This window comes from Euleptes europaea, chromosome 9 (assembly GCF_029931775.1).
Source record: "Euleptes europaea isolate rEulEur1 chromosome 9, rEulEur1.hap1, whole genome shotgun sequence".
Classification (NCBI taxonomy): Eukaryota; Metazoa; Chordata; class Lepidosauria; order Squamata; family Sphaerodactylidae; genus Euleptes; species Euleptes europaea.
This window is the reverse complement of record NC_079320.1, coordinates 46,771,962-46,794,001: the sequence shown is the minus strand read 5'-3', so window position 1 is coordinate 46,794,001 and position 22,040 is coordinate 46,771,962. Positions and strand designations below refer to the sequence as shown.

Here is a 22,040-nt window from a genome sequence, read left to right as displayed (position 1 = left end):
CTCAAAATGGCTACCATGGGAGGACAATGAGAAAATATTTTGAGGTTCCAAGCAACACTTCTTCCTATGATGGAGACAACTATTTCTGAATGGTTGCTCCCTGCTGACTCAAAGCTGATGCTTTCTGGGGTCTTATGAGAAGCACATTCTGCTTCAATGAATTTGAGGAAAGCCAAGACTGGCTCTAAACTATATGAATATGTAGTTTCAAGTAGGCACACGGTGCTCTTATCCCACATCCCAATCTCAAAAGTGGAATACAGAATACAGCAAGCTTGCTCCTATTCCTCTCCTTAGCAGCTAAGGAGATAAAAGGGAGAAAGCCAATGGCTCTTTCTTCATGATGTGGGTAATTTCTCCAGCTTTCTATAGCTGTTGATGGGCAATCTTCCACTCTCGATAGACAGAGCTGACGGAGCTTTCACATGTCAAGTGTAACATGCAGCCCGGCAATTATTTTTAATAAGAATGTGATGATGACAACATGTGCCAACAATATTTTTTTGTTATCAAATCATAAACAGCAATTGACATTCAACTGACTCACAGGACAGGGTGTTCAGTACTTTTACACCAAGAGCCAAGCTACATGTTATGTTGCTCTTATGTCAGTTGCTTGATTCTTCTTGTCTGGCATGCTAAAAGCTTCCTCTGGAAGCTGTCCCTGAAGGCAAGGAAGGCTGGAGAAGTATGAAAGACCTATTCACTCATATTCTCTGCCCTTTTGGGAAGACGGGAGCTCTTATCAAACTTGCATGTCAATATAGCGCTTTGATAGAAAGGAGAAGCCGTTTGTTGCCTGATTTTTATTCTTCTGAGAACCAAATGATTTGCCCAAGAACAGTGTAACTTATAGCTTGCATTAATGCCTGAAGCATTATATGTTTGGTGCACTGTATGTTCAATGTTTTGAATACTCAGAACAAAAATAGAGTTTATACAATATTTGCAAACTGGTATAGGGAAAGGGGGCTTTAAAAAAGCATTTGAAACAGAGACATTGAAATGTAATTCAGTGAATATAGTTCTTACAAAAAAATAAAAATTTAAAATAGGTGATGTGCTTTCTGAAAATTTAATACTGGCTTTCATGTGTTAACAAGCTAAAGTGCTGTCATGGTTCTTTTTTCATTTTCAGTTTATACAAAACACAAAATATTAACTCATCTTTTTTTCCTGAAAAATGCAAGGATACACAATCTAATCTACTCCTGTCGGTGTCCCCAAGAAATTTGTTTTTCCATCTTCAGCACCCTTCTTTTGAAACCAGGCCTTTGAATTTGTTCCTTGAAGATAGGCATCAAGAAAGTAACAGATCCCAGGAATATCACTTGGAAAATTGGGAGGAAGTTCCTCTCTTGAACGAGCAGTAAACACAAACCCTGGGTAATCTTTTAGCAACCTGTAACAAAAATTAGTGTCATTAAATATAAAATCACATGTAAATTATAATCATTACAGAGAAAAAAATTAGAGGGGAAAAATCTGAAATAAAAAAGGTCTTTGCTGTCTGCATTAATGTGTGAACATTAAAGTTCTAAATGTGTGAACAAAAGCACAGCACGTTGGTATAACACCTTAATTATGACTATAGTGCTCAAACCATATTACTTCAACAGAAACTTAGCATTTTTTGAACTAGATGATCTCTTGAGGATTAAAATAAAGAACAGATGCCTTTATTTCCAGTATTTTTTAAGAGTTGAAAATAGAAATTGAGGTCAAGCATACCAAAGATGGCTGGCAGCTATAAAAGCATTTAGTTGTTCCATACTGACCAAGTCGGTATATAAATGCGAACTATTTGTGATTGTTGCTGTGTTACCAGGCTCTCTGAGAGAGGCTGCCCCTAGTTTTAAACACTTTGGTTCATGATAGCAGATTGCATTTAATATAGTAATATTTCCTTCTATGTAGTAATGGTGCCAACTTTTGGAACTGAGGAGTGCAGAAACAAATTATTTTAGGTTGAAATTCCTAAACCCATTGTAATCTGAGTCCAAACCACTTCAGGGCTGTTCTACAACAGCCAGCACACCCTCACCTAATCTTCCTCATCTTCCCTTTTGTTGCTCAAAACTGTGATCTTTACTATGAGACAGACCAAACAACTATAATAGAGAGACAACACTTCAGAACAACTACTTAGTAATGAGTCGTGTAAGTTTACAGGAAGCAAAACCAAGTGCAAAACTAGACGGGGGTTGAAGGAACACAACACAAGTACTATTCCCCTATTCCCCGTGCCCTCCCCCTCCCTGTGTCTCCAAAAGACCAATAATGACAATAACAGTAAGATCAGAAATGTAGACGAGTTTTGATGGACATGGACGCAAAACGAACTGTACAATCTTCCCCTTTCTGTCTCCCCCCCTTTTCCCCCCTTTTCTGTACCTCTACTAAAAGTGAATAAAACTATTTTTTTTAAAAACTTTTGGGCTGCGGAAGCAGCAGTCAGACTAGTGAGAAGGTTATTATGTCAAGGAGGCAGCTGTAGCAGCCTCCAAGGTGCCAGGACCCCTGCTGCTTTCTTGGCTATAATGGTGGCGCTAGCACCAGCTCTACTCTTCGCGGGCGTCTCCGGTTATTACTATCTGGTAAATTTTAGGCAAAGATAAAGGGAACAGTGCAAGGTTCAGAGGGTTTGGGAAAGGTTGTCTTCAAGATCACAATGCAAAACAAACCAAACACTATTAGACCAGAGTGTGTGTGTACTGGGGGCGGGGGAGGAATAATTTGATCGGCTTCCACTCTGGATTAAAAGGAGAGGGGCTCTTCCTTCACTATTTCTACGTAATGAATTTAGGGTTAGGAATTTTAGCCTCGCCCATAGTGAGGCTAAAACAGATATTTTAAGAACTGAGTGCTTTGGGGAAGAAAATGAATGCAGATAAATGTGAAAATGTTAAACAAACCATCTAGCCTAAGTGCTGTACATTGTAAATTATTGTACCTGTAAGTAGTTGGGCTCACGTTTATCCTCCTTGTCACGCTGCAGGACTCAAACTTGTTGGCAAGTGTTACGTTGTTTCCAAACAGACAATATCGTGGCATTTGAACACCAACAACACCAGCAAAGACAGATCCAGAATGCAGGCCTATCCGCATCTTTTAGAAACAAAGCAAAACATACAAAAATTGTTGTATTGTGAGATTAAAAAACAACGTTTCAAAGACTAACAGTTTTATTAGTTTCTCTTTAATTGTTATAAATTATGATCATGTGCAAGTAGAAGAACTTGTGTAAGTAAAGGACAGCAAGTAGAAAGAAACAAATGTTGTGTAGTTGTTAGAATGCTGGACTAGGACCTGGGAAACCCAGGGTCGGATCCCCAGTCACCATAAGACTAACTGGGTGACTTTGGGCCATTCTCTCTCTCTCTCTCTCTCTCCCCATAATCTACCTCACCAGGCTGTGAGGATACCATGAAAGAGGAGAGACAACTATATATGCCACCCTGAGACCCCTGGAGGAATGATGGGGGGGGGGTAAAATGTACTAAATGAATAAATAAATGGGAGTTCACAGAATATCCCCCCATCCAAGGCCCAGACCTGCAACAAATCTGCTGAATTATGTGACTTCAGACCATACCCTGAGTCCATTAATTTATACTAAGCATTCTCAGAACTCTTGAAGAAATGGAACTTGCATACCGGCAGTGGTTTGTGGATTGCTCTCGTAAGTGAAATCCGCAGGTCAGTAATAGATGGGAGAGGTTGGTTTCTTTATAGTTAGGAGAGCTACATAGTACCAGAGTCTTTAATTTGCATCTTATTGTGTCCCTGTGAGTAGATGGGGGCAGCTCCACTTGACACAATTTAAAGCATCTGCAAAGCAGCTCATATACTGATGCTGTGGCAATATGGGGGAGGGATGCTTAGACTCAAGGTAGCAAAACGAGCCCTTGTCTATGCCACACCGCTGCTAGGAATAATACGGCACTTGCATATGAATACAACTTATTCATTTTGTTTTTGAATTTCATTTAGATTTTTCCTTTTTTGGTCTTTTATTTAGAAAATGGTCTGCTGTGCCTTGCTATGACTGTTGTCTGTGCTCTTAATCTGCATTTCCCCCTTCTCTCTGTGTCTGACAGGGTCAGATAACTGTCGCTTAGAACATATAGGAGGCCTTGGCTTAGTTGTCCTACTCTTGAACAATTTATTTATTTATTTAGAAGTTATACATTTACGGGGTCTCCTCAGAATCCTACTCAAGTCTATTAAATGGGGTTTACTCCCAGGAAAGTGTTCTCAGGATTGCAGTTATTTACCCATTTCACACCTCCATGATTCTAAGTGGTTCAGCTGAATAAACTATACTATAAACAACAGCAGCAGCCAAAAAGTAAGCAAGGAAGGATACAAAGACATAATGTGCTTCATTTGCAAGAAACACTACAGTGGAACAATACAGAAAATATCTTGTTAGTACTTAACAGCTATGATTTTATCTCCTCTTTGGGATGAGCTAGTTCACAAGAATACAATTTTCCAAATGAGTTATAAGGACACACAGCAGATGACCTCTTTTTGTAATTCCAGTTTTCAAAAGTGTTAAATTTATGCACTGAACACTTTTCAGCAGATCTGCATGAGATCTAAAACAACTACCACCTACACAGTAGGATCAACAGATGACTGAAATCTGGCATTAATTCAACATTCAAAGTTAGAATAAAAACAAGGACCAAAGCATCCTTTCTATAAATTTCAAAGAGAAAAAAGGAATAAAATCAAGACGTATTTATTTCAGTATGTTTCTATTAGGTACTCAAAAGTGACAATAAAAGGACTACTTGAAAGGAAAAAAATACTTATATTTATATGCTTCCCTTTCAAGTTACAACACATTCAGAAATTCAATCGTTTGCTTTGCCCAAAAGCCAAATACTAACTACAAATTGCAAATCTGTTTTATATTCCATTTCATAATTATATTTAAATAATAAATGCACTGCAATTTATTCTCCTATATTCAACAAAATACTTAGCAACATGTTGCCTGTTTTCTCTCAAAAATACTAGTCATTTATATCATACCCACAAAAACAGACACCTAGAGAAGTTACAAACACAATTCATATTTCCTGATATATCTCCTGAGATATTGGCATAAACAAAGGCATCACCTGGGATCAGAAAATAGTTGCTCTGGTGGAGCTCAGGAAATTTCTGGCATTTTTCATTGAGACACAAACCAATATACAGGGCTAACACACAGGCTTTTGGTGCCCTAGGCAAACTTTGAGGCCCCCATCCAATAGACTTGTGCCTGGCCCAGGGAAGACAGCAAAAAGTCCTGGCCCAGTTATGCTTGGCCTAGGCCCCTGTTGCTCCATCAGTCACTGCCACTGTGAGGTAAAGGAATAAAACAGATGGGCTTTGCAACGTCGACCTCCCCCCTGAGTAAGGCAGATGGGTGAGCAGCTGTGGGCCAGGAACTCCTGAGTGACAAATCCGGGTTTAGATTTCTTAGACTGGGGAACCTTCTGAAGCAAAAGAGATTGGCTACACTTGAACCAAAAGAGAATCACGGTGCTTGTGCTTAATATCAAAAGGTGGCAGAGCAACTTTTAAACTAATCCCAGGGGAAAAGCCATCTTGAACTGGGAAGCCTCTGATTCAGGACAACTCAGTCCAAATGGATGATAGTATACACGCTCAGATTAATATTGGTAGGAGAAAAACAGAACTTGGGAGTGAGGGCAGGGTGACGAACGAGGGCCATCCAACAATTAAACAAAAGGCATACAGATTTCACTAAACAACAGAACTAAGGACATTTCCCCCCTTCAAATCAATACTGCAAACATTGTTATCCTCACCTTGATGGGTTCTCCATGTGGAGACATCACTTCATCCGACAGCTCCATCATCTTCAATGCCATTAATGCAATCTGAACAGCATGGGTGTCACTTTCTTTGTGTAAGCCGCCCGCAACACAATAAGCATCCCCAATGGTTTCTACCTGCACATGAAGATTCATTTTATAATACAGGAGAAAATATGATGAAAAAGAGTATGATTTAAAATGTTTTCAGTAGCTCCCCCCACCCCAATCTCCAACACTCAGCCACCTCAACCTCTGACTGTTACTCAAGGCAAATGGGACCTGGAATGTAATGGCATTTGCCACCTGCTGAAGCTAACTATTTTGAGTTGTCCAGGATGGTGAAAGTTCTATTACATCAGAATGTTTACTTTTCATTCACTACCTCTGAAGTTCTAGTAGCAATTCCCAAGCCACTTACTTCTATATAGTATCACTGAAATCAATAGATCTGCTTCATACTATAAATGCTAAGGACTGCAATCCTAGATATGTAATTTATTGAATTACTTATTTCAGAGTTACATTGTCATCTTCTAGGTTACATTACATCTCCCCATGGCTGCATATGCAACTCTCACTTTGCAGGCGACTTGGGCTTCATTCTCTCTCTGATCATACTCAATCCCCTTAAAGCCTGTGTCAAAATAGCTTTTCAGGTCCCATTCGTTCCTGTACAGACTCGCTCTCTCTTTCCAGAAGACCAATTTATCAGTGCAATGAACTCTTTACCTTGTAGACATCCAGCTCTCCACACTGGTAATCAAAGCGAGTGTAGAGTTCGTTAAGCATGGTGATAACCTGCATAGGTGAGCACTGGGAACAGATTGCAGTGAACCCTACGATGTCAGAGAAAAGCATTGTGACATTATTAAATTTCTTGGCTTGCACAACTTGTCCCTGCCACAGCTGTTGCGCAACCTCTTCGGGAAAAATAGAACACAAAAGATCTACTGTCTTCTTTTTCTCTTCTTCAAGGGCTTGGTGTGCCTGTTCGAGGGTAGCTTTGAGCTTCCCCAGTCTTTTCTTCAGTCCATCTTGAGCTCTGGCTTGCTCTCCTATTAAAACAACATCCCTTAATGCATTGTGAATTGGAATATCTGAAAGATACAAGCCACGTCCTGTAAAATCTTCTAGTCTGTCAACACAGGGGGATCCCAAGAACAAGATAGCACTGGACTCAAATATGTACATCATTTGCCCTTTGAGGTCCATAACCTGAAACAATGAGAGAAATATGTGGTGATGTGAGATTCTTGAGGAATGAAAATGTACAATGGGCAACTGGCAACTTATTTTTCACTTGGAACAAGTCTTCCCCAGCCAAGCTGTTTGGGAGCAGGAGTTCCAATGGCTATAACATCATTAGCACTCCCCCTGATGCTGAAAAGCTAGGCTGACCCACTAGTCTGAAGCGCCCTAAAGGTTCCCCTCCCCCATCAGGAAACGTAAAATGGCAGGAACACCCATTAGATAAGAAGATATGTTTTGCATGCCAAAGTGGCATGAGAAGGGGCGAACAGAAGACATTTGAAGGTGTTAGAATGTTTGCAGCCAGTTTCTGTGAGAGTAAGGGCAGGTTTCAATGTATATTAGATCATGAGAGGGAGGGCATCTTGGCAATCTTCTGGGCATGGAGTAGGGGGTCACTGGGGGTGTTGGGGGGGAGGTAATTTGGAATTTCCTGCATTGTACAGGGGGTTGGACTAGATGACCCTGGTGGTCCCTTCCAACTCTATGATTTTTCCCCTCTTGAGGGGCATTCCTTGAGGCTGGAAAGCAGGCATCTCGCGGGGCATGAAATGTGTAGTGGGAAAATGAAGAACCAATGAACCAAGAAGAAAGTATGGCTTCAACAGCCTATGGCTGAGGACTGCGATGGTTCCACTTTCCTTCCCCTTGTTTTTCCCCTTCCCCCTTCCCTTCTTTTTCTTTACACTCCCTTGATTATTCCTCCACGTGATTATTATTGTTGTTGCTGTTGTTGTTATGGGGGGGGCATCTGAAATTCAATGTTATGATGATTTTACATGTTTTAATCTATATATTTAAACAATATGTTTATTTTAATTGCATATATTTTACCATTGTTAGCTGCCCTGAGCCTGACTTTGGTCAGGAAGGGTAGGTTAAAAATTAATCAAACAAACAGACACATAGTGTGACTATGCCCAGCTTGAAGAAGGCAGTAACAATAAATATGACCAGGGGATAAGGGCATTTGCAGGGAAGAATAGACATGGAGAAGGTTAAAAACGCCCAACAATTGTCTCTTGTATATCTCCTTTGCTCCTGCGTTACAGCTGAAAGGCAAACTGAGAAGTGTGGGTTTTCCTCCTTCATAACATGTAGTTTGTATATTTCCTTTGACCAATATTCAACCAGACTGCATTAACAAGCACAATCCCACAATCCTTTTTCAGCTAAAGCTTGTATCTCTATTAAAAATGTGAGTGTGTTATCAGCAGGAATGTGGAATAGAGTGAATTCAGAATACCTAATATAGATTGGGCTCTTAGATGAGTAACAGCTGAAGCAGAAGCAATAATATAGCCAAATCCTTTTATCTATGCTCATCACTTAGCTGCAAGGACTATTGTGATAATTAAATACAAGAAGAACTGCAAAAGAAAATAGGATCTTTAGAACAGAAGACCTGACAGATCTGTACTGTGCTGGAAGCTACAGTAAAAACAATATAATAAGAGTCTGTCTTATCTATTTGCACTTGAGGTATCTGTATGTGCATGTTTAAATGTTCATCCATGGGGTAAAAAAATCTCCCTCACATTCACAGTGAAGGAAAAGTTGTACCCTAGACATTTTCATAAGATGCTATTTCTCAATGTACAAATATTGTTATCCAAGGTTACACAGTCCCAAAACAGCGTTACTATGATCTTTGATTAGGCTAGGTCTCCAGATGTTATTCAAAGGATAAAAAATGAATGCACAAGCACTTCATGCTTCTGCCTTTTACAGTTCTACTGCAATACCTGAAGAGGACCTTACACAGGGAAGACAGAACAAACTTCCAATGTGCATACAGCTTGCACATCTCTCCCATCCCCCACTCAGATATTAAAGCAACACACACACACACACACACACACAAGGGAGCAAGAGGCACTGTTGTGTCTACTTGTTGGAGCATCTACAAATATCCAAAGTGGCTCTCATACATGTGTACCCAACTTAGAGGGGGAGGAAGAGAGAACATAAAGGCAATGAATTATTTCTTACTCCAGTTGAGTTTTTAAGAATGTTGTCCCCTCTTCTTACTCTTATAGTAAACTGCATGTTCAGCATTGTCATGATACCACTAAATGTGCAGTTTATTTTTGGAGTCAGGATTTCAAAGCACTCCTCAAAGTTTGGCTTTGCTTGAAATTCTCTCCTGTTTAACAGTCTTCTTATACCGTTGCCAACTTGCAGAATAGCCATGTCCTTGTCAAACATGCAGTGAAATGGGAAAGTCTTGCAGAACATGGAAGCAGGAATCACAAGAGACGATTGAGGTTTACAAGGAGATAAGGACGGTTTTGCACTTTTGACTTGTACCGAATACAACAAATATGGTTGATTAATGAACTCAGTGCTGTCTTTGCAGAAGCAGGGGGGCATCAGCATCACTTCCACTTCTGTTTCATATAAAATATGAGCTGCTGCTTTAATAATGCCCGACAGGATGAGACTAGTTGTTTTCTTAGGGAAGAAATAGTAGACATGTAAGAAATCTGGGTCTTTTTCCAAGCACAGTATGGAGACTTCCTCCAGTCTCCTTTTTTTCTCTGCTTCTTGGCAATGGCCACTCTGCTTGAGAAGAGTACTGAAGCTGTTCAGAAAGTCTTTGAGGGTCCCCCCAACAACTCCTAGAATGTGTTCATCTTCTTCATAACATATTTTGAAAAGGTCTTCACCAAGAGATTCCTTTATAATGCTTACTGGGATTCCTGCAAGCACAAAACATTTCAATCAGGGGTGTTCCTCTGAGAATACTGTCATCCCCCCCCCCCCCGCTCAAAAAAAGAAGTATATGCCTTTGCATTTCAGAGTTTTTTCTTTCTTTCACCCATCCCATGTTTTTCCAAGACTGAACATCTCCAGTTTAACAAAATCATTTCAGCCTAGTTTCTGAAGGCTCAGTCTACACTCTCAGTTCTCCTCCTTGCAAAGCAGAGCAACACACTTGCACACTTCAGGCAGCTTGTTTATACTGAATAAAAATCTGGAAAGCATTTAGTATAGATAGCAATAAAGGCCTTTCTAGAGGGCCAAATAAAAATCAATTGTTTTCATTGTAAACATAAACAGTGAAATCAATCCTAAGCAGAGTTTCAATGACTTTAAAAGACTTACTGTGCAATTCCTAAAGGGGTGGGGGCAAATGCACTCAGTGAGCCAAATGATCATTATGCCAGCGTACCATGAAGATACACTGGTGTAAGGCTCAGTTACTCTGTCACAGGCCCCTAGCACCACTCTACTGCTCTTGGGTGCCATTCCCCTTACCCTTCCCACAATTCAGCTCCTGTGACCTGGCTGAGCTGTTGCCTAGTTGATGTATGATTGACGGAGGAGGAGTTCAAAAAGGAACCCTCCTAGGAGCCAGGGTCTCTTCCCACTTCCATGAATTCTGCAAGGGGTTCTGGTATGCTAATGGAACAATAAGTCAGTAAAGCAGCCAAAGAAGGACGCAAGTCATAAAAATAAAAGCTCCCAAGCCATGGTGTTTTCAGTGGGGCCATTGTGAGAGTTCAGGTCCCAGTGACCACCAAGAAGTCCAATCTGCCCAGCCAAGGAATTTGAGGTTTCTCATCAGAACTCTACTGCATCGAACTTTCACATGGGAGTTCTATGAGTTCTGAATGCTACAACGTATCGTCACATATCGTTACAGAATGACCCTCTCAGTAACCCCCGCTGGATGGGGGCAACTGGGGGGGTAACCATTCCATTTCTCTGGGAGGAGTGGCCTGGCCACTCCCTCCTCCCTCCTCGACTTGGTGAAAAATAGAAAAAAAATACTATTTGAAAACTGGGTGTAATTCTAAAAACTGGCAGCTACAGTTTCCATGCAATCATAATGCTTGCACTGTCATTCCCTCCCATCCCCCGAGCCAAGCATTACCATGGGGGTTTGTGGCTAGGACATTTGAATGTTCATTAAAAAAATCACCCTGGGGGCAAATACAGACCATGCCTGTATTTTCTCCCCCAACCCAAGGAACCAGGCACTAAAACTATTGGTGGAGTACAATGTTTTCACATTTGGGCAGCGCTGGCTTCTTTCAATGCAGTTTACCTCTGATTTGAGGGGTTCCACATGCATGACAGCAGCTTCACTTCCCACCCTGCCTCACTCACTTTCCTGCTGATCAGGAAGTGCTGGTGTGAAGGACAGGAACGGTCCAGCAGAACATGGGGAGGGGCTCCTTAGACCTCCAGGTCTGGTGGGGTCCTAGAATGCCAAGGGCCTCCTGTGGGCTACTTGGGAGACACTGGAGCACTCCCACATGTTGGGGGAAACCCACTGTGGCACAGGGACCCTCTGCAGCCAGAGTGCATTGGGAGCCCCAAGACCACCTGCAAGCACAAGGGGTTTCTGACAATACAGTTTCTGGAGAGTTAACCAGCTCCAAGGGCAGAAGAGAGGCAGCTGTCCCAGTTAGACATCTGGGGGGCAGGACACCTCAAGCATCATATGTGTCCTTATGCCGTTTTCGAGGCGTCAGCAGCTCTTGCACCATATGAGCAGAGGGCCTGCTTAGAGGGGGATTGCTAGGGCCCTTGCCAACTCACTGTCAGCTGCCCAGTGACTGACAGCAGGGCTCAGTCCCTTTAAGGGTGTGGGGGGTGCCACAGACATGGAGCCTCCATCCCTGGTGATGGCCCCTCCCACCTCTCGGCTGTGATGTATGCAGGGGTAGGCCCCTGGGCCTGCCAGCCCATTTGGCTCTGCCTGCCCTGTCCATCATGGCCCAGCCATCATGAAAAAATACCTGGTTGGGACGCTACAGCACGGTTGCTGAGGACACTGACATGGCTGCAGAAACCCAGCTACATGCTCTTTTTCCTGGTGGCCCCTAACTAACCAAACCCTTCAAGGAGCAGACTAGCAGCACACAGTAACACCGGTGGCCTGTTGCAGCAGCGCAGGCAGCCCTTAGGATTGCACTGCCCAAAAGGTGTAACTCTGTTTAAGATGGCACTGCAAGAGTCAAGGTAAGGTACGGTTACTATTTCTCTCCTGTAAAAAAAACACATGCATAATCTGTAGAGAAGCAGCATGCAAGGAACTGCTTAACCTCTCTTCTGCCAGCCAGTTATCCCCTGCAACCTACCGCCATGGCATGAAAGGGAAAAGTGGTGGGCAGGGGGAGGAGTTAAGCAATCCTCCACCTTCTACTTCTTGACTACAAAACATTCCTGCTGTTTTGCCCGAAAGAGACTGCAAAGATTTCCAAGCTGGCACAGCGGGAAGCAGATTCCAAAGAATGCATTTAAAGGAATGAAAAAGAAACATAGATGGAGTTGGCAGTGGTTGAGTACAAGCAGCATCCCACGCACCAGTCACTATCATAATAGATGTGCTTGCTTATAATAGAAGCATAACACTCACTATTGCTATAAAGTGCAAAAGATCCCATTTTCTCAGCAACCAAATATTACAGTTTGAATGGTGGAGGGATACAATTTTTGCTGCAATGCAAGCATCTGCTTTCCCAAAGGTTTTTAGCTCCTATAAAAAAAACTAAGCAACCATTTTCCATTTATTGCACTGGAAAACATCTGCTTGTACTTCCAACTTCTCATACTAGACAAAACAAGTTTAAATCATCCAATATATGAGGACTGTACAGCTAACAGTGAAGATAACTTATCTCCTACTGTGTTCTCCAAACTGTGAATGACTGAAACATGGGCAATCAATACTGTTGTCCTTACTTAGCTGCATCCCTTCCTTTTGGACAAGGACCACATCCTTTCAGTTTGCTGTAGAGAACTGAACCCATTTTCAGTGCTTAAGAAGAATAAAAAGCTGTAGTAGTTGATGTCCATAGATATAACATTACCTGCTGCATGTGCATGAACAGTGATCAGCTTTTCAAAATCTTCTCCTTCCCCAGACTTCCTACAAACAATGCAAAACAAAACTTTTAAAATGACCAAGTCAGTACTTAAACTAAATAAAGGGATACTTAAATAGAAATAATTACTAACCAAAGAAAGAACCTATCAAATTTGCAATGCTATTGGTCTGAAAGAATATTAGATCTTTTTTAACTCAGAAATTACAGCCTTTGTTCTTATCAGTCAGTTTTGGAATGCTGTCAAAACGCTAAATTTGTTAGCCTTTAAGGTGTTAGTCACTCCAGTCTTTTTTTACTGCACGGAGGAATCTGGACTAAAGGACAAAATAATTTCTCTAATAAAATTGCATTGAAATCCTAAGAAGACTGTCCTGGGAGTAAGGTCCATCAAATAGACCTATGATTTTTAGCAGTCCTAAACTGGATGGCCTAGGCTAGCCTGATCTCGTCAGGTCTCAAAAGCTAAGCAGAGACAGCCCTGGTTGGATGGGAGACCAACAAGGAAGTCCAGGGTTGCTACGCAGAGGCAGGAAATGGCAAACCACCTCTGAACATCTCTTGCCTTGAAAAGTCTACAGAGTTGCCTTAAGCTGACTGTGACAGGACAGCACTTTCCACCACCAGAATCTTAGCAGACCTGCTTAGGATTGCTTTCTCAGCCTCCTGGAAATTGGTTCTTAAATACTGTTAACTTCAGTCATAAATGTTCAACGACATGAAATAGGTGAGCAGAAATTCAGTATCAGCCATACTATATCCTAGTCCTTAGCTAAATGCATGTTGTATTTATTTGGTACTGCAAAAATAAGTTTACTTAACTAACCTGATTTCTTGTATTTTATATTTTGATAGTGTTCTCTGCAGAGCAAGATATAACTTTTCATACTGGAATAAGAAAAGACATGTTAATTAAAATGACCAAGAACTGGAACAGACATATTAGCACTCAAAAAAGACTTAAGTTGGTCTTTGAACATTTGAAAAAGTTTACTTTTAAACAATATTACCAATGGATGGAAAAGATCAAAACAACATCTAGTCTCTAATCCTGTCCTGTGGTAAATGTTTCTATACATTAAATCCATACCACATATTAGTACAAAGAAGTATGTAAAATGCACAGGCCCCGATCCAAAGAAACACATGCCTGGGACAAATGCTATGCTTCAGGAGACAGTAAGGATTCCTAAAGCTAAGTGCTACTACATGGCTAGGTGGAGGTAAGGTACCAGCTTTTAAATCTTTTCCAAATAGCTGATCAGTACTGCTGAGGATGTTATAATAGTTTCTGACTGTTTGAACTCACAAACTATTCCTTTTCCCAAGTGGACACTTTGGCAGAGAGTAATGAGAAACCTACTCATGGCTACCAGGTCTCCCACTATAGTGGGAGACATCCCAGTGGCAGCCCCTGACCCCTGCTACTGCTCAGTAGGGTCAGCGAGGACAAAATTAAGCCAAAAGCTGCTGTCACATCAATGGCATGACATAATTTCTGGGGCAAGCCTCGGGTGAATGCTAGAATGTTATGTCCGCCCTGGAAATAATGTTATGCTGTTAATGCAATGGCACCCTAACATGTCCCCGCCCCCCATCTCCCGCTAAAAACCAGCAGCCATTTGGCAACCCCAAAACTTTTCTGAATATTTCCTACACTTTCTATAAAATCTTTCACCAACTATTCTTTAAGTAAGGGACTAGGCAAGTAGGTGATGTGAAAGACCTCTGCCTGAGACCCTGGAGAGCCACTGCCGGTCGGAGTAGACAATACTGACTTTGATGGACCAAGGGTCTGATTCAGTATAAGGCAGCTTCATGTGTTCAAGTGTAAATAAAAATTTTAAGCAAAGTCCAAATACTTGTTTTATGTCCTTACCCAGCAACACCACTGATGACCGTAGGCCAGCAGTAGCTTTTTACTACGTGATCCACTCTTCTAATGTGGCTGCAAGTCAGCAACATCACCAACTGTTCTATCAAGTTTGAATTGGGTCTTATTCACATGTCAGTGTGTGAAAATGAATATGCCCTGTACTTGTATCGCCATTCAATTATTCAGACCCAGCAATTAATAATTGGCATGAGAGCTCCGACAGGGATAGAAAGCTTCTAAGCACTCTCCTATTCATTTAGAGGAAGGAAGCCAATATATCCATAGAAACCACAGGAAGAGAGCACAAGGAAACCCAAAGGGTGGATACCTTGCATATAAAATTGCAATAGCTTTGATAAAATCACTACATGGCCTAGACTTCCTTATCCAAGGTATAAATGTGCCATTTTCATTTTGTGAATTTTGGTTATGTGAGGAAATCCAAGTCTTAAGCTATTGTGTCTGGGTGGAAGAAGGGGCAGAGCAAGAGGATGTGGGCAATTGTGCCTGCCATCCTTTCTGCCAGGCAGTTATCTTGCTGCTTCCTGTGGCCTCCCCCCCATTTTGGCCAGCCAGATGGTGTGAGGTGGGGCAGGGGAACAGCATATCTGTCCCCGCCCCCCATCTCATTAGCTCCAATGTGTTCTGCATTGCCTGTTTAAAATGGAGGGAACTGAAGGAATTGAGAGCCATTGATAGGAAGCTTCATATTACTAGGGCTGTTTGGCATGTTACTCCCATTATCTCCGCAATGATCATTTCAACTTCCTTTAAGTTTACACTCAATGAAACTTGGCCAATTTTCTCATGATGAGCCTGCATCAAGATGCCAAACTCTAAATATCCTATTCAATATTTTAGTGGAATAGACATTCTGGAAATAACTGATTTCAGTGATCTTTTTAATACTAAGTTTGGACATTTGGTTAGTTTTACCGTAAGTCACACGAAAATTTGTGGGCAGCTGTTTCATGAAAGGAAGGAAGATTATGCTGCCTCAAGAAAAATGCCTTCTTCACAAAGGTTGTGTTTTACATTCAAAATAAAAAGAACAACCGAACAAATGTTCTTCATTATTAAAGCAATATTTAATTAATATTTGTATCTAAATAGAAACCATATGCACAGGGCTTTCCAGCTCCTCTTTCAACTCTACAACCCCTTTAAAAATGAATAAACAAGCAAACAAAAATCCGCATGCATTTACTGGTATCTAGGATCTCATCAAATGCTATTTTGGGCCACACTATACTCTCCCTTGATCCTTCCACATAACCTCTTACTGACGTCAATGGAAGCAACATGTGCTGATCTGGGACATGATAGTGACCCTCTCAGATTTGGAGTTTTCCATGTGGAAAATGGGTAACATAAAATGGGTGATAAACTGCCAAGCAGGCAATGGTTAATCAGGTTGGAAACAAATCCAAGACCATTTAAGGAGATGGGGCCAATTTTTCATGAACAAAACAATCAGTACTCATGCAAACCATCTATGTCTTTGCTAGTATCATTGAGACAACTGTTCAACTGATGAAACATAGGATTACCAACTTCCAGGAGGAGCCTGGAGTTCTCCCAGAATTACAACTGATCTGGAGGAAATGGCAGCTTTGGATGGTGGATGCTATAGGATACTAGAGTCTAGGAGGAAATCCCTCCCCAGGCACCACAGCCAAATCTCCAAGAATTTCCCAAGCGAGTTGGCAAACCAAGGTAACACAGGACTTTCATTAAACTACAAGCAGGCTCCACAGAAGCATACCCATACCCCCAGCATATCTATATATGCTTCTACACAGGGCTTTATATACACATGAACACATGAAGCTGCCTTCTGCTGAATCAGACCCTTGGTCCATCAAAGTCAGTACTGTCTACTCAGACTGGCAGCAGCCCTCCAGGGTCTCAGGCAGAGGTCTTTCATATCACATAAACTGCATAAAATTCTGCTTTAACACAAACAAGAAGATATACTAGGGTTGTTAGTGTCCAGGTGGGGCCAGGAGATCTCCTGGAATTACAACTGATCTCCGGAATATAGAGATCAGTTCTCCTGGGCAAAATGGCTGCTTTGGTGGGTGACTTCTATGGCATTATACCCAGCAGAGGTCCCTCTTTTTCCCAAACCCCATTCTTACCAGGCCCTGCTCCCAAATCTCCAGGAATTTCCCAATCCAGAATTGGCAACCCTAAGTGATACTAAAGTCAGTCAAATATTTTAATTAAACAAATACATTATCCGCATATTGAAGGCCTCATGTTCAGTGCTAAGCTAAAGGGTCCCAGACAGCAGCACTCACTGACTGAGATATTATGGATATCTACTGACACGTATCAATTGACTGCACTGTGCTTTCCAACCCTTCCGCTTTCTTCATTTTCTTGTTACTCATCCCACAGTAATCTGACTTTTGTGAGGTTCCTGGGTTGATTTTAAACTACTCTTCAGTTTTATATTGGTACATTTTAATAAATTTTGACACCCTATTTTAATATTTTGTATTGTTGGTTATTTGTAAGCTGTCCTGGATCCCCTTTTGGGAGAAGTGAAACATAGAAATTTTGAAATTAAGAAAAATTAATCAGAAAAATGCTTTCCAAATTTACCCATATGGTCTTGTAAAATGTTTTAAAGTTATGGATGTCTTCCCTACAACTACAACAGGGAGAAGGTAAGAAAAGATGTTTTATCAAGAACAGGAATCCAGAGCTAAGGAGTAAGAAATGAAGACTACTGTCACACCTGTCCTTAGCAGAGCTGCGGGGGGCAAGGGGTACCCACAGTCTGTTTCATTCCTCTTTTTTCCCCCACCCTCATTGTCAGTTCCAGTGAGTCTTTATTTGATCTTTTTCTCTTTACTGTTAATAGGCACTGTCTCTTCATATCTAGCCCTGTTTATGCCTTTCTTAGGTTTGGAGCCAGCCTCTACCAGCTCCGCCTCACATCAGGAGCAGTGTTGCGTTTGAGCCATTCTCCAAGGGGCATCTGTCCTCCAAAGTCGCTTTCCACACCTCCTCTCAAGCCAGGCTTTTCTTCAGCTTCCTCTGACAAGTGTGCCATTTGATAAGTCATCTCCAAACTGCTCCTTGGAAGCTTCTTCCCCTTTTAGCGTTTCTCCTTTCTCCCTGCTGGGCCTGGGCATTTGTTGGGGACCGGGATGGGGGAGGGGAGGGCCGCGCTGCCTGCTGCATCCCTGCCCCCATCCCACCCACTTTTATATCTGGTTGGACTGCCAGCAGTGCAGAATCGATGCACAACTCCCACAGCCCCTCTTCCTAGAGTTCGCAGTGGGAGTCTGGGAGGGTGCCATTGGTGCAATGGCGTTATATCACTTCTAGGGAAAAACCTTGAAGTTATTTCACACTGCTCTAAGAATCACCGGAAACTCTATGGTGATTCCTAAAGCAGCATGATGTCTCTTCTGGGTTTTCCCCAGGAGTGACACAATGCTATCATGCTGATGGCGTTTTTTAAATTTATTTTTCTCCTGCCTTTGGGCAGCAAGGGTTGCTAGTGGAAAGTCTCCCATCACAGTGGGATAACTGGCAACCCTACATCTCCCTTAAAACCATATAAATAGCAATTAGCAAAAATCCTCTTGTGATTTTTTTTTTAACCTGGCAGTTCTCAAAGGGCCTAGGGCGGCACACATGATAGTTCACTTCCCAATTCACAATAGCCCACTGAAACCCTGTGACCGGCCCAAGTCACACAGTGAGCTTCTGTGTGTGTGTAAAGTGCCTTCAAGTTGCAGCCGACTTATGGCTACCCCTTTTGGGGGTTTTCATGGAAAAACACTAACAGAGGTGGTTTGCCAGTGCCTTCCTCTGCACAGCAACCCTGGTATTCCTTGGTGGTCTCCTATCCAAATACTAACCAGGGCTGACCTTGCTTAGCTTCTGAGATCTGACAAGATCAGGCTAGCCTGGGCCAGTGAGCTTCTAGTTCCCACTAAATGGGCTTAGGAACAGTATGCGTCTCATTCCATCATTTCAGTCCATACCTATCTGCAAAATTTGAAGTCAGTTTATCAAAATTATACCAACTTTTCACTCCCACATATGTAATGCCAACAAGTATATGAAGAAGAAGAAGAGTTGGTTTTTATATGCCGACTTTCTCTACCACTTAAGGGAGACTCAAACCGGCTTACAATCACCATCCCTTCCCCTCTCCACAACAGACACCCTGTGAGGTAGGCGAGGCTGTACGTATTCTGTACTACTGGAGATATTCCTATCAAATTGAGTTGCCAGTCTGTAAATTCTGGAAAGTTAACACAAATTAAATTAAGTAAAAACATCATACTTAGCTACCTTCATCATCATTAGTTTCCTTTCCCTGAACATAGGAACAGTAGTGAAATAAACGCAGATGTCTGCGAGCAGCAGAATTAGACAGAAATGGAAACAGATGACTAAAAAAAAAGACTGAAAGGAGATACAAGGAGCGCTAAATAAGAATTAAGTAGACACAGTTTTACAGTCTAAATGATTGTTTAAAAGGCTTTTTTTTTTTACAAAAAAAATACCCAGTGATTATCTAAATTACCTTTATCAAAACATATTTACCTCAGGAAAGATAAGTTTGCAGATGCTCTCAGCTAAAGTGTGCAGATACACTTTGCTCTTGCTGGTTTTCCTTTGCGGGAGGTTCCCGTGAGTATCTTCTCTGCAGATTGGCAAAGTAGCCTTGGAGCTTTTTGGAGCTTCTGCACAGTCTTCTTCATGTTCATCTGAAACGCCGCTTTGGGCCAGTAAAGAGAAAGGGCACTCGCCAGTGATCTTCAGGTCTTTCAGTTTAGTACAAAACATACTGCACAAATCCTTTGCACTGAAGCTGTGAGAGCTCTACTGTGTGTTGAACATGTCTGTTCGGCTAACAAAAAATCAGACAGAAGCTAAGAGCAGCAGCAGTAAAATCAAATTCAGGAACAACGGTAGGTTTATACCCCTGCAATAGAAGCAAAATAAATAAATGAAAGGAAAGAAAACAGATATCACTGTACTGCATACTTGTTTAATTTGATTAAACTTTAGGTTTATTAAATTTCAGAAAAGGTAAGCTTTCTTAATATGCTAGACTCTGATCCTCCAAAGCATGCATAACTTCACAGCTGATCAAGGATTAGACAGGCTGTTTCAGATATACAGAGTAATGCTGCCAGGAAAAAAATGCCATCTTTTGAAGTTCTATAGATGCTAACACTTTGATTGGCTAATCTGCACAAGATAACTCACAAAAAGCACACCTGCATCAGTTTTATACCTCAGGCTGAGAAAGACTGAAGAACAATACTCGATAAAATATTACAGCTGCTGGGCCTGGAGCAGCTCCAAGCTTTCATGGTCACTGTTGCTGGGCCCGGAGCAGCTCCTGGCTCCAGTGAACAGTGCAGGCGGTAGGGTACAATTCTCGGCACTTGCTCCACTGTAGCCACCGCCGGGCTCAGAGCAGCTAACTGACTCCAATGAATGGTGCAGGAGGTAGGGTGCAATCTCTGCACTTGCCCAAAGAATGCTCTTTTCTTTTTTTTTGGGGGGGGGGGACACTTAAACCTCTCAATGTATTTTTTTAAGTTTTCAGATTTTTCTGCCAACCGGGGGGGGGGGTAGAAGAAGAAGAGTTGGTTTTTATATGCCGACTTTCTCTACCACTTAAGGGAGACTCAAACCGGCTTACCATCACCTTCCCTTCCCCTCCCCACAACAGACACCCTGTGAGGTAGGTGGGGCTGAATGAGTGTGACTAGCCCAAGGTCACCCAACTAGCTTCATGTGTAGGAGTGGGGAAACAAATCCATCTCACCAGATTAGCGTCTGCCGCTCATGTGGAGGAATGGGGGAATCAAACCCGGTTCTCCAGATCAGAGTACACTGCTACAAATCACCATTCTTAACCACTACACCACGCTTGCTCTCCAAATTTACAGGAAAATCTGTTTTGTGTCAGTATGGCCCTGATCTGCAGATTTTGATATCCACAGACTGGGCTCCCCTTGACTATTAGAATATGATGGATAGGGTTGCCAACCTCCAGGTTTTACCTGAAGAATTCCTGAAATTTCAACGGATCTCTAGACTACAGAGGTCAGTTCCCCTGGAGAACATGCCTACTTCAGAGGGCAGAATCCATGGCATTATACACCACTGAGGTCCTCCCCCTCCTCAAACACCCCTCTTCCCAGATGCCACCTCCAAAACTGCCTGGAGTTCACTACGCTAGATATCACTGTATTCTCTCATCTAAATGCATCTTACTCTAAGAGAAATACCCAAAAGGTTAGCTGGTGAGATTTTAATTGGCCTGAAGTCATTTGGTACAATGCTAATTGACTTTCAAAGACTGTAACTAGATTTCCATTTGGGTTTCTCAGAAATGGTACTGCGTTTGTGAGTGACAGTGTGCGATCCTCACAGGGACTATGCCAGTCTCAGTGCTGATTATGAGAGAATAGCAGGATCAGTAAAGATGGCGTAAGCACAATAGTGCAAAACCAGAAGCGGTAGCGCTGAATTGCTTGCTAGAAGAAGCATCTATCCTATCCTTGTCTCACTCAGTAAGAGCATGGGAGGATATGATTTTATTAACTGGGATTAAAGTGTACTACTTGTGTATCTCAAAATTATTTTGGAAAGCTTTCAAACCCACAAGAAAAACAAGTTCTTCTTTTCACCAATATAACTAATGTTTAGTCTTCTAGAGTCTTCCTAGTTTTTCTCATATGATTGTTTATATTCTGGAACAAATGTGTTGCACAAAGGCTAAGCACTAGCAGCTGGTGGCTTAGGGTACCCTTGTTATGGTCATCCTTGCAATCAACTATGTCAAACTTTGTATGAAACAGACACATTTCCCAGGACTTAAGTAGTGATTTAAAAACTCTCAGTACAATATGAAGGCTCCAAGAGTGAACTCTTGCTTGACCATTTAAATTATGGCTTATTATAATTATGATTCATTTCAGAATCCAAGGTGGAGTTCACAAATGACCAATAAATCCTGATTTCAGAGCTATTGCTCTCTCGGTGTTGTCTGTACAATGGTGCCCTACTAAGGGAAAGTTTCAGTGTTTGCTGTTATCTGATGATACTGCATGGCCATAATCTCATGTCCTCTTTTCCTTACCACATCCTTTTCTTTATGCAAATCAGAAGACATCCTGATTAAACCAAACTATGCAGGCACACACACACACACAACTTCCATAGGTCCAACAGAACACCCCTGTC

General features: G+C 41.9%; 1 protein-coding gene across 1 annotated transcript; it reads right to left on the bottom strand.

Annotated features, from left to right (window-relative positions):
• Positions 1 to 1,017: 1,017 nt before the first annotated feature.
• On the bottom strand, positions 1,018 to 19,682 carry GUCY1A1 (guanylate cyclase 1 soluble subunit alpha 1). The gene is made up of 8 exons (XM_056855008.1): positions 19,380 to 19,682; positions 13,755 to 13,816; positions 12,914 to 12,972; positions 9,081 to 9,790; positions 6,570 to 7,055; positions 5,832 to 5,975; positions 2,954 to 3,108; positions 1,018 to 1,402 (listed from the first exon to the last, which is right to left on the bottom strand). Exons 1-8 carry the CDS (start codon positions 19,620 to 19,622, stop codon positions 1,201 to 1,203), a joined length of 2,061 nt encoding a protein of 686 aa, XP_056710986.1. The 5' UTR covers positions 19,623 to 19,682; the 3' UTR covers positions 1,018 to 1,200.
• Positions 19,683 to 22,040: the final 2,358 nt, after the last annotated feature.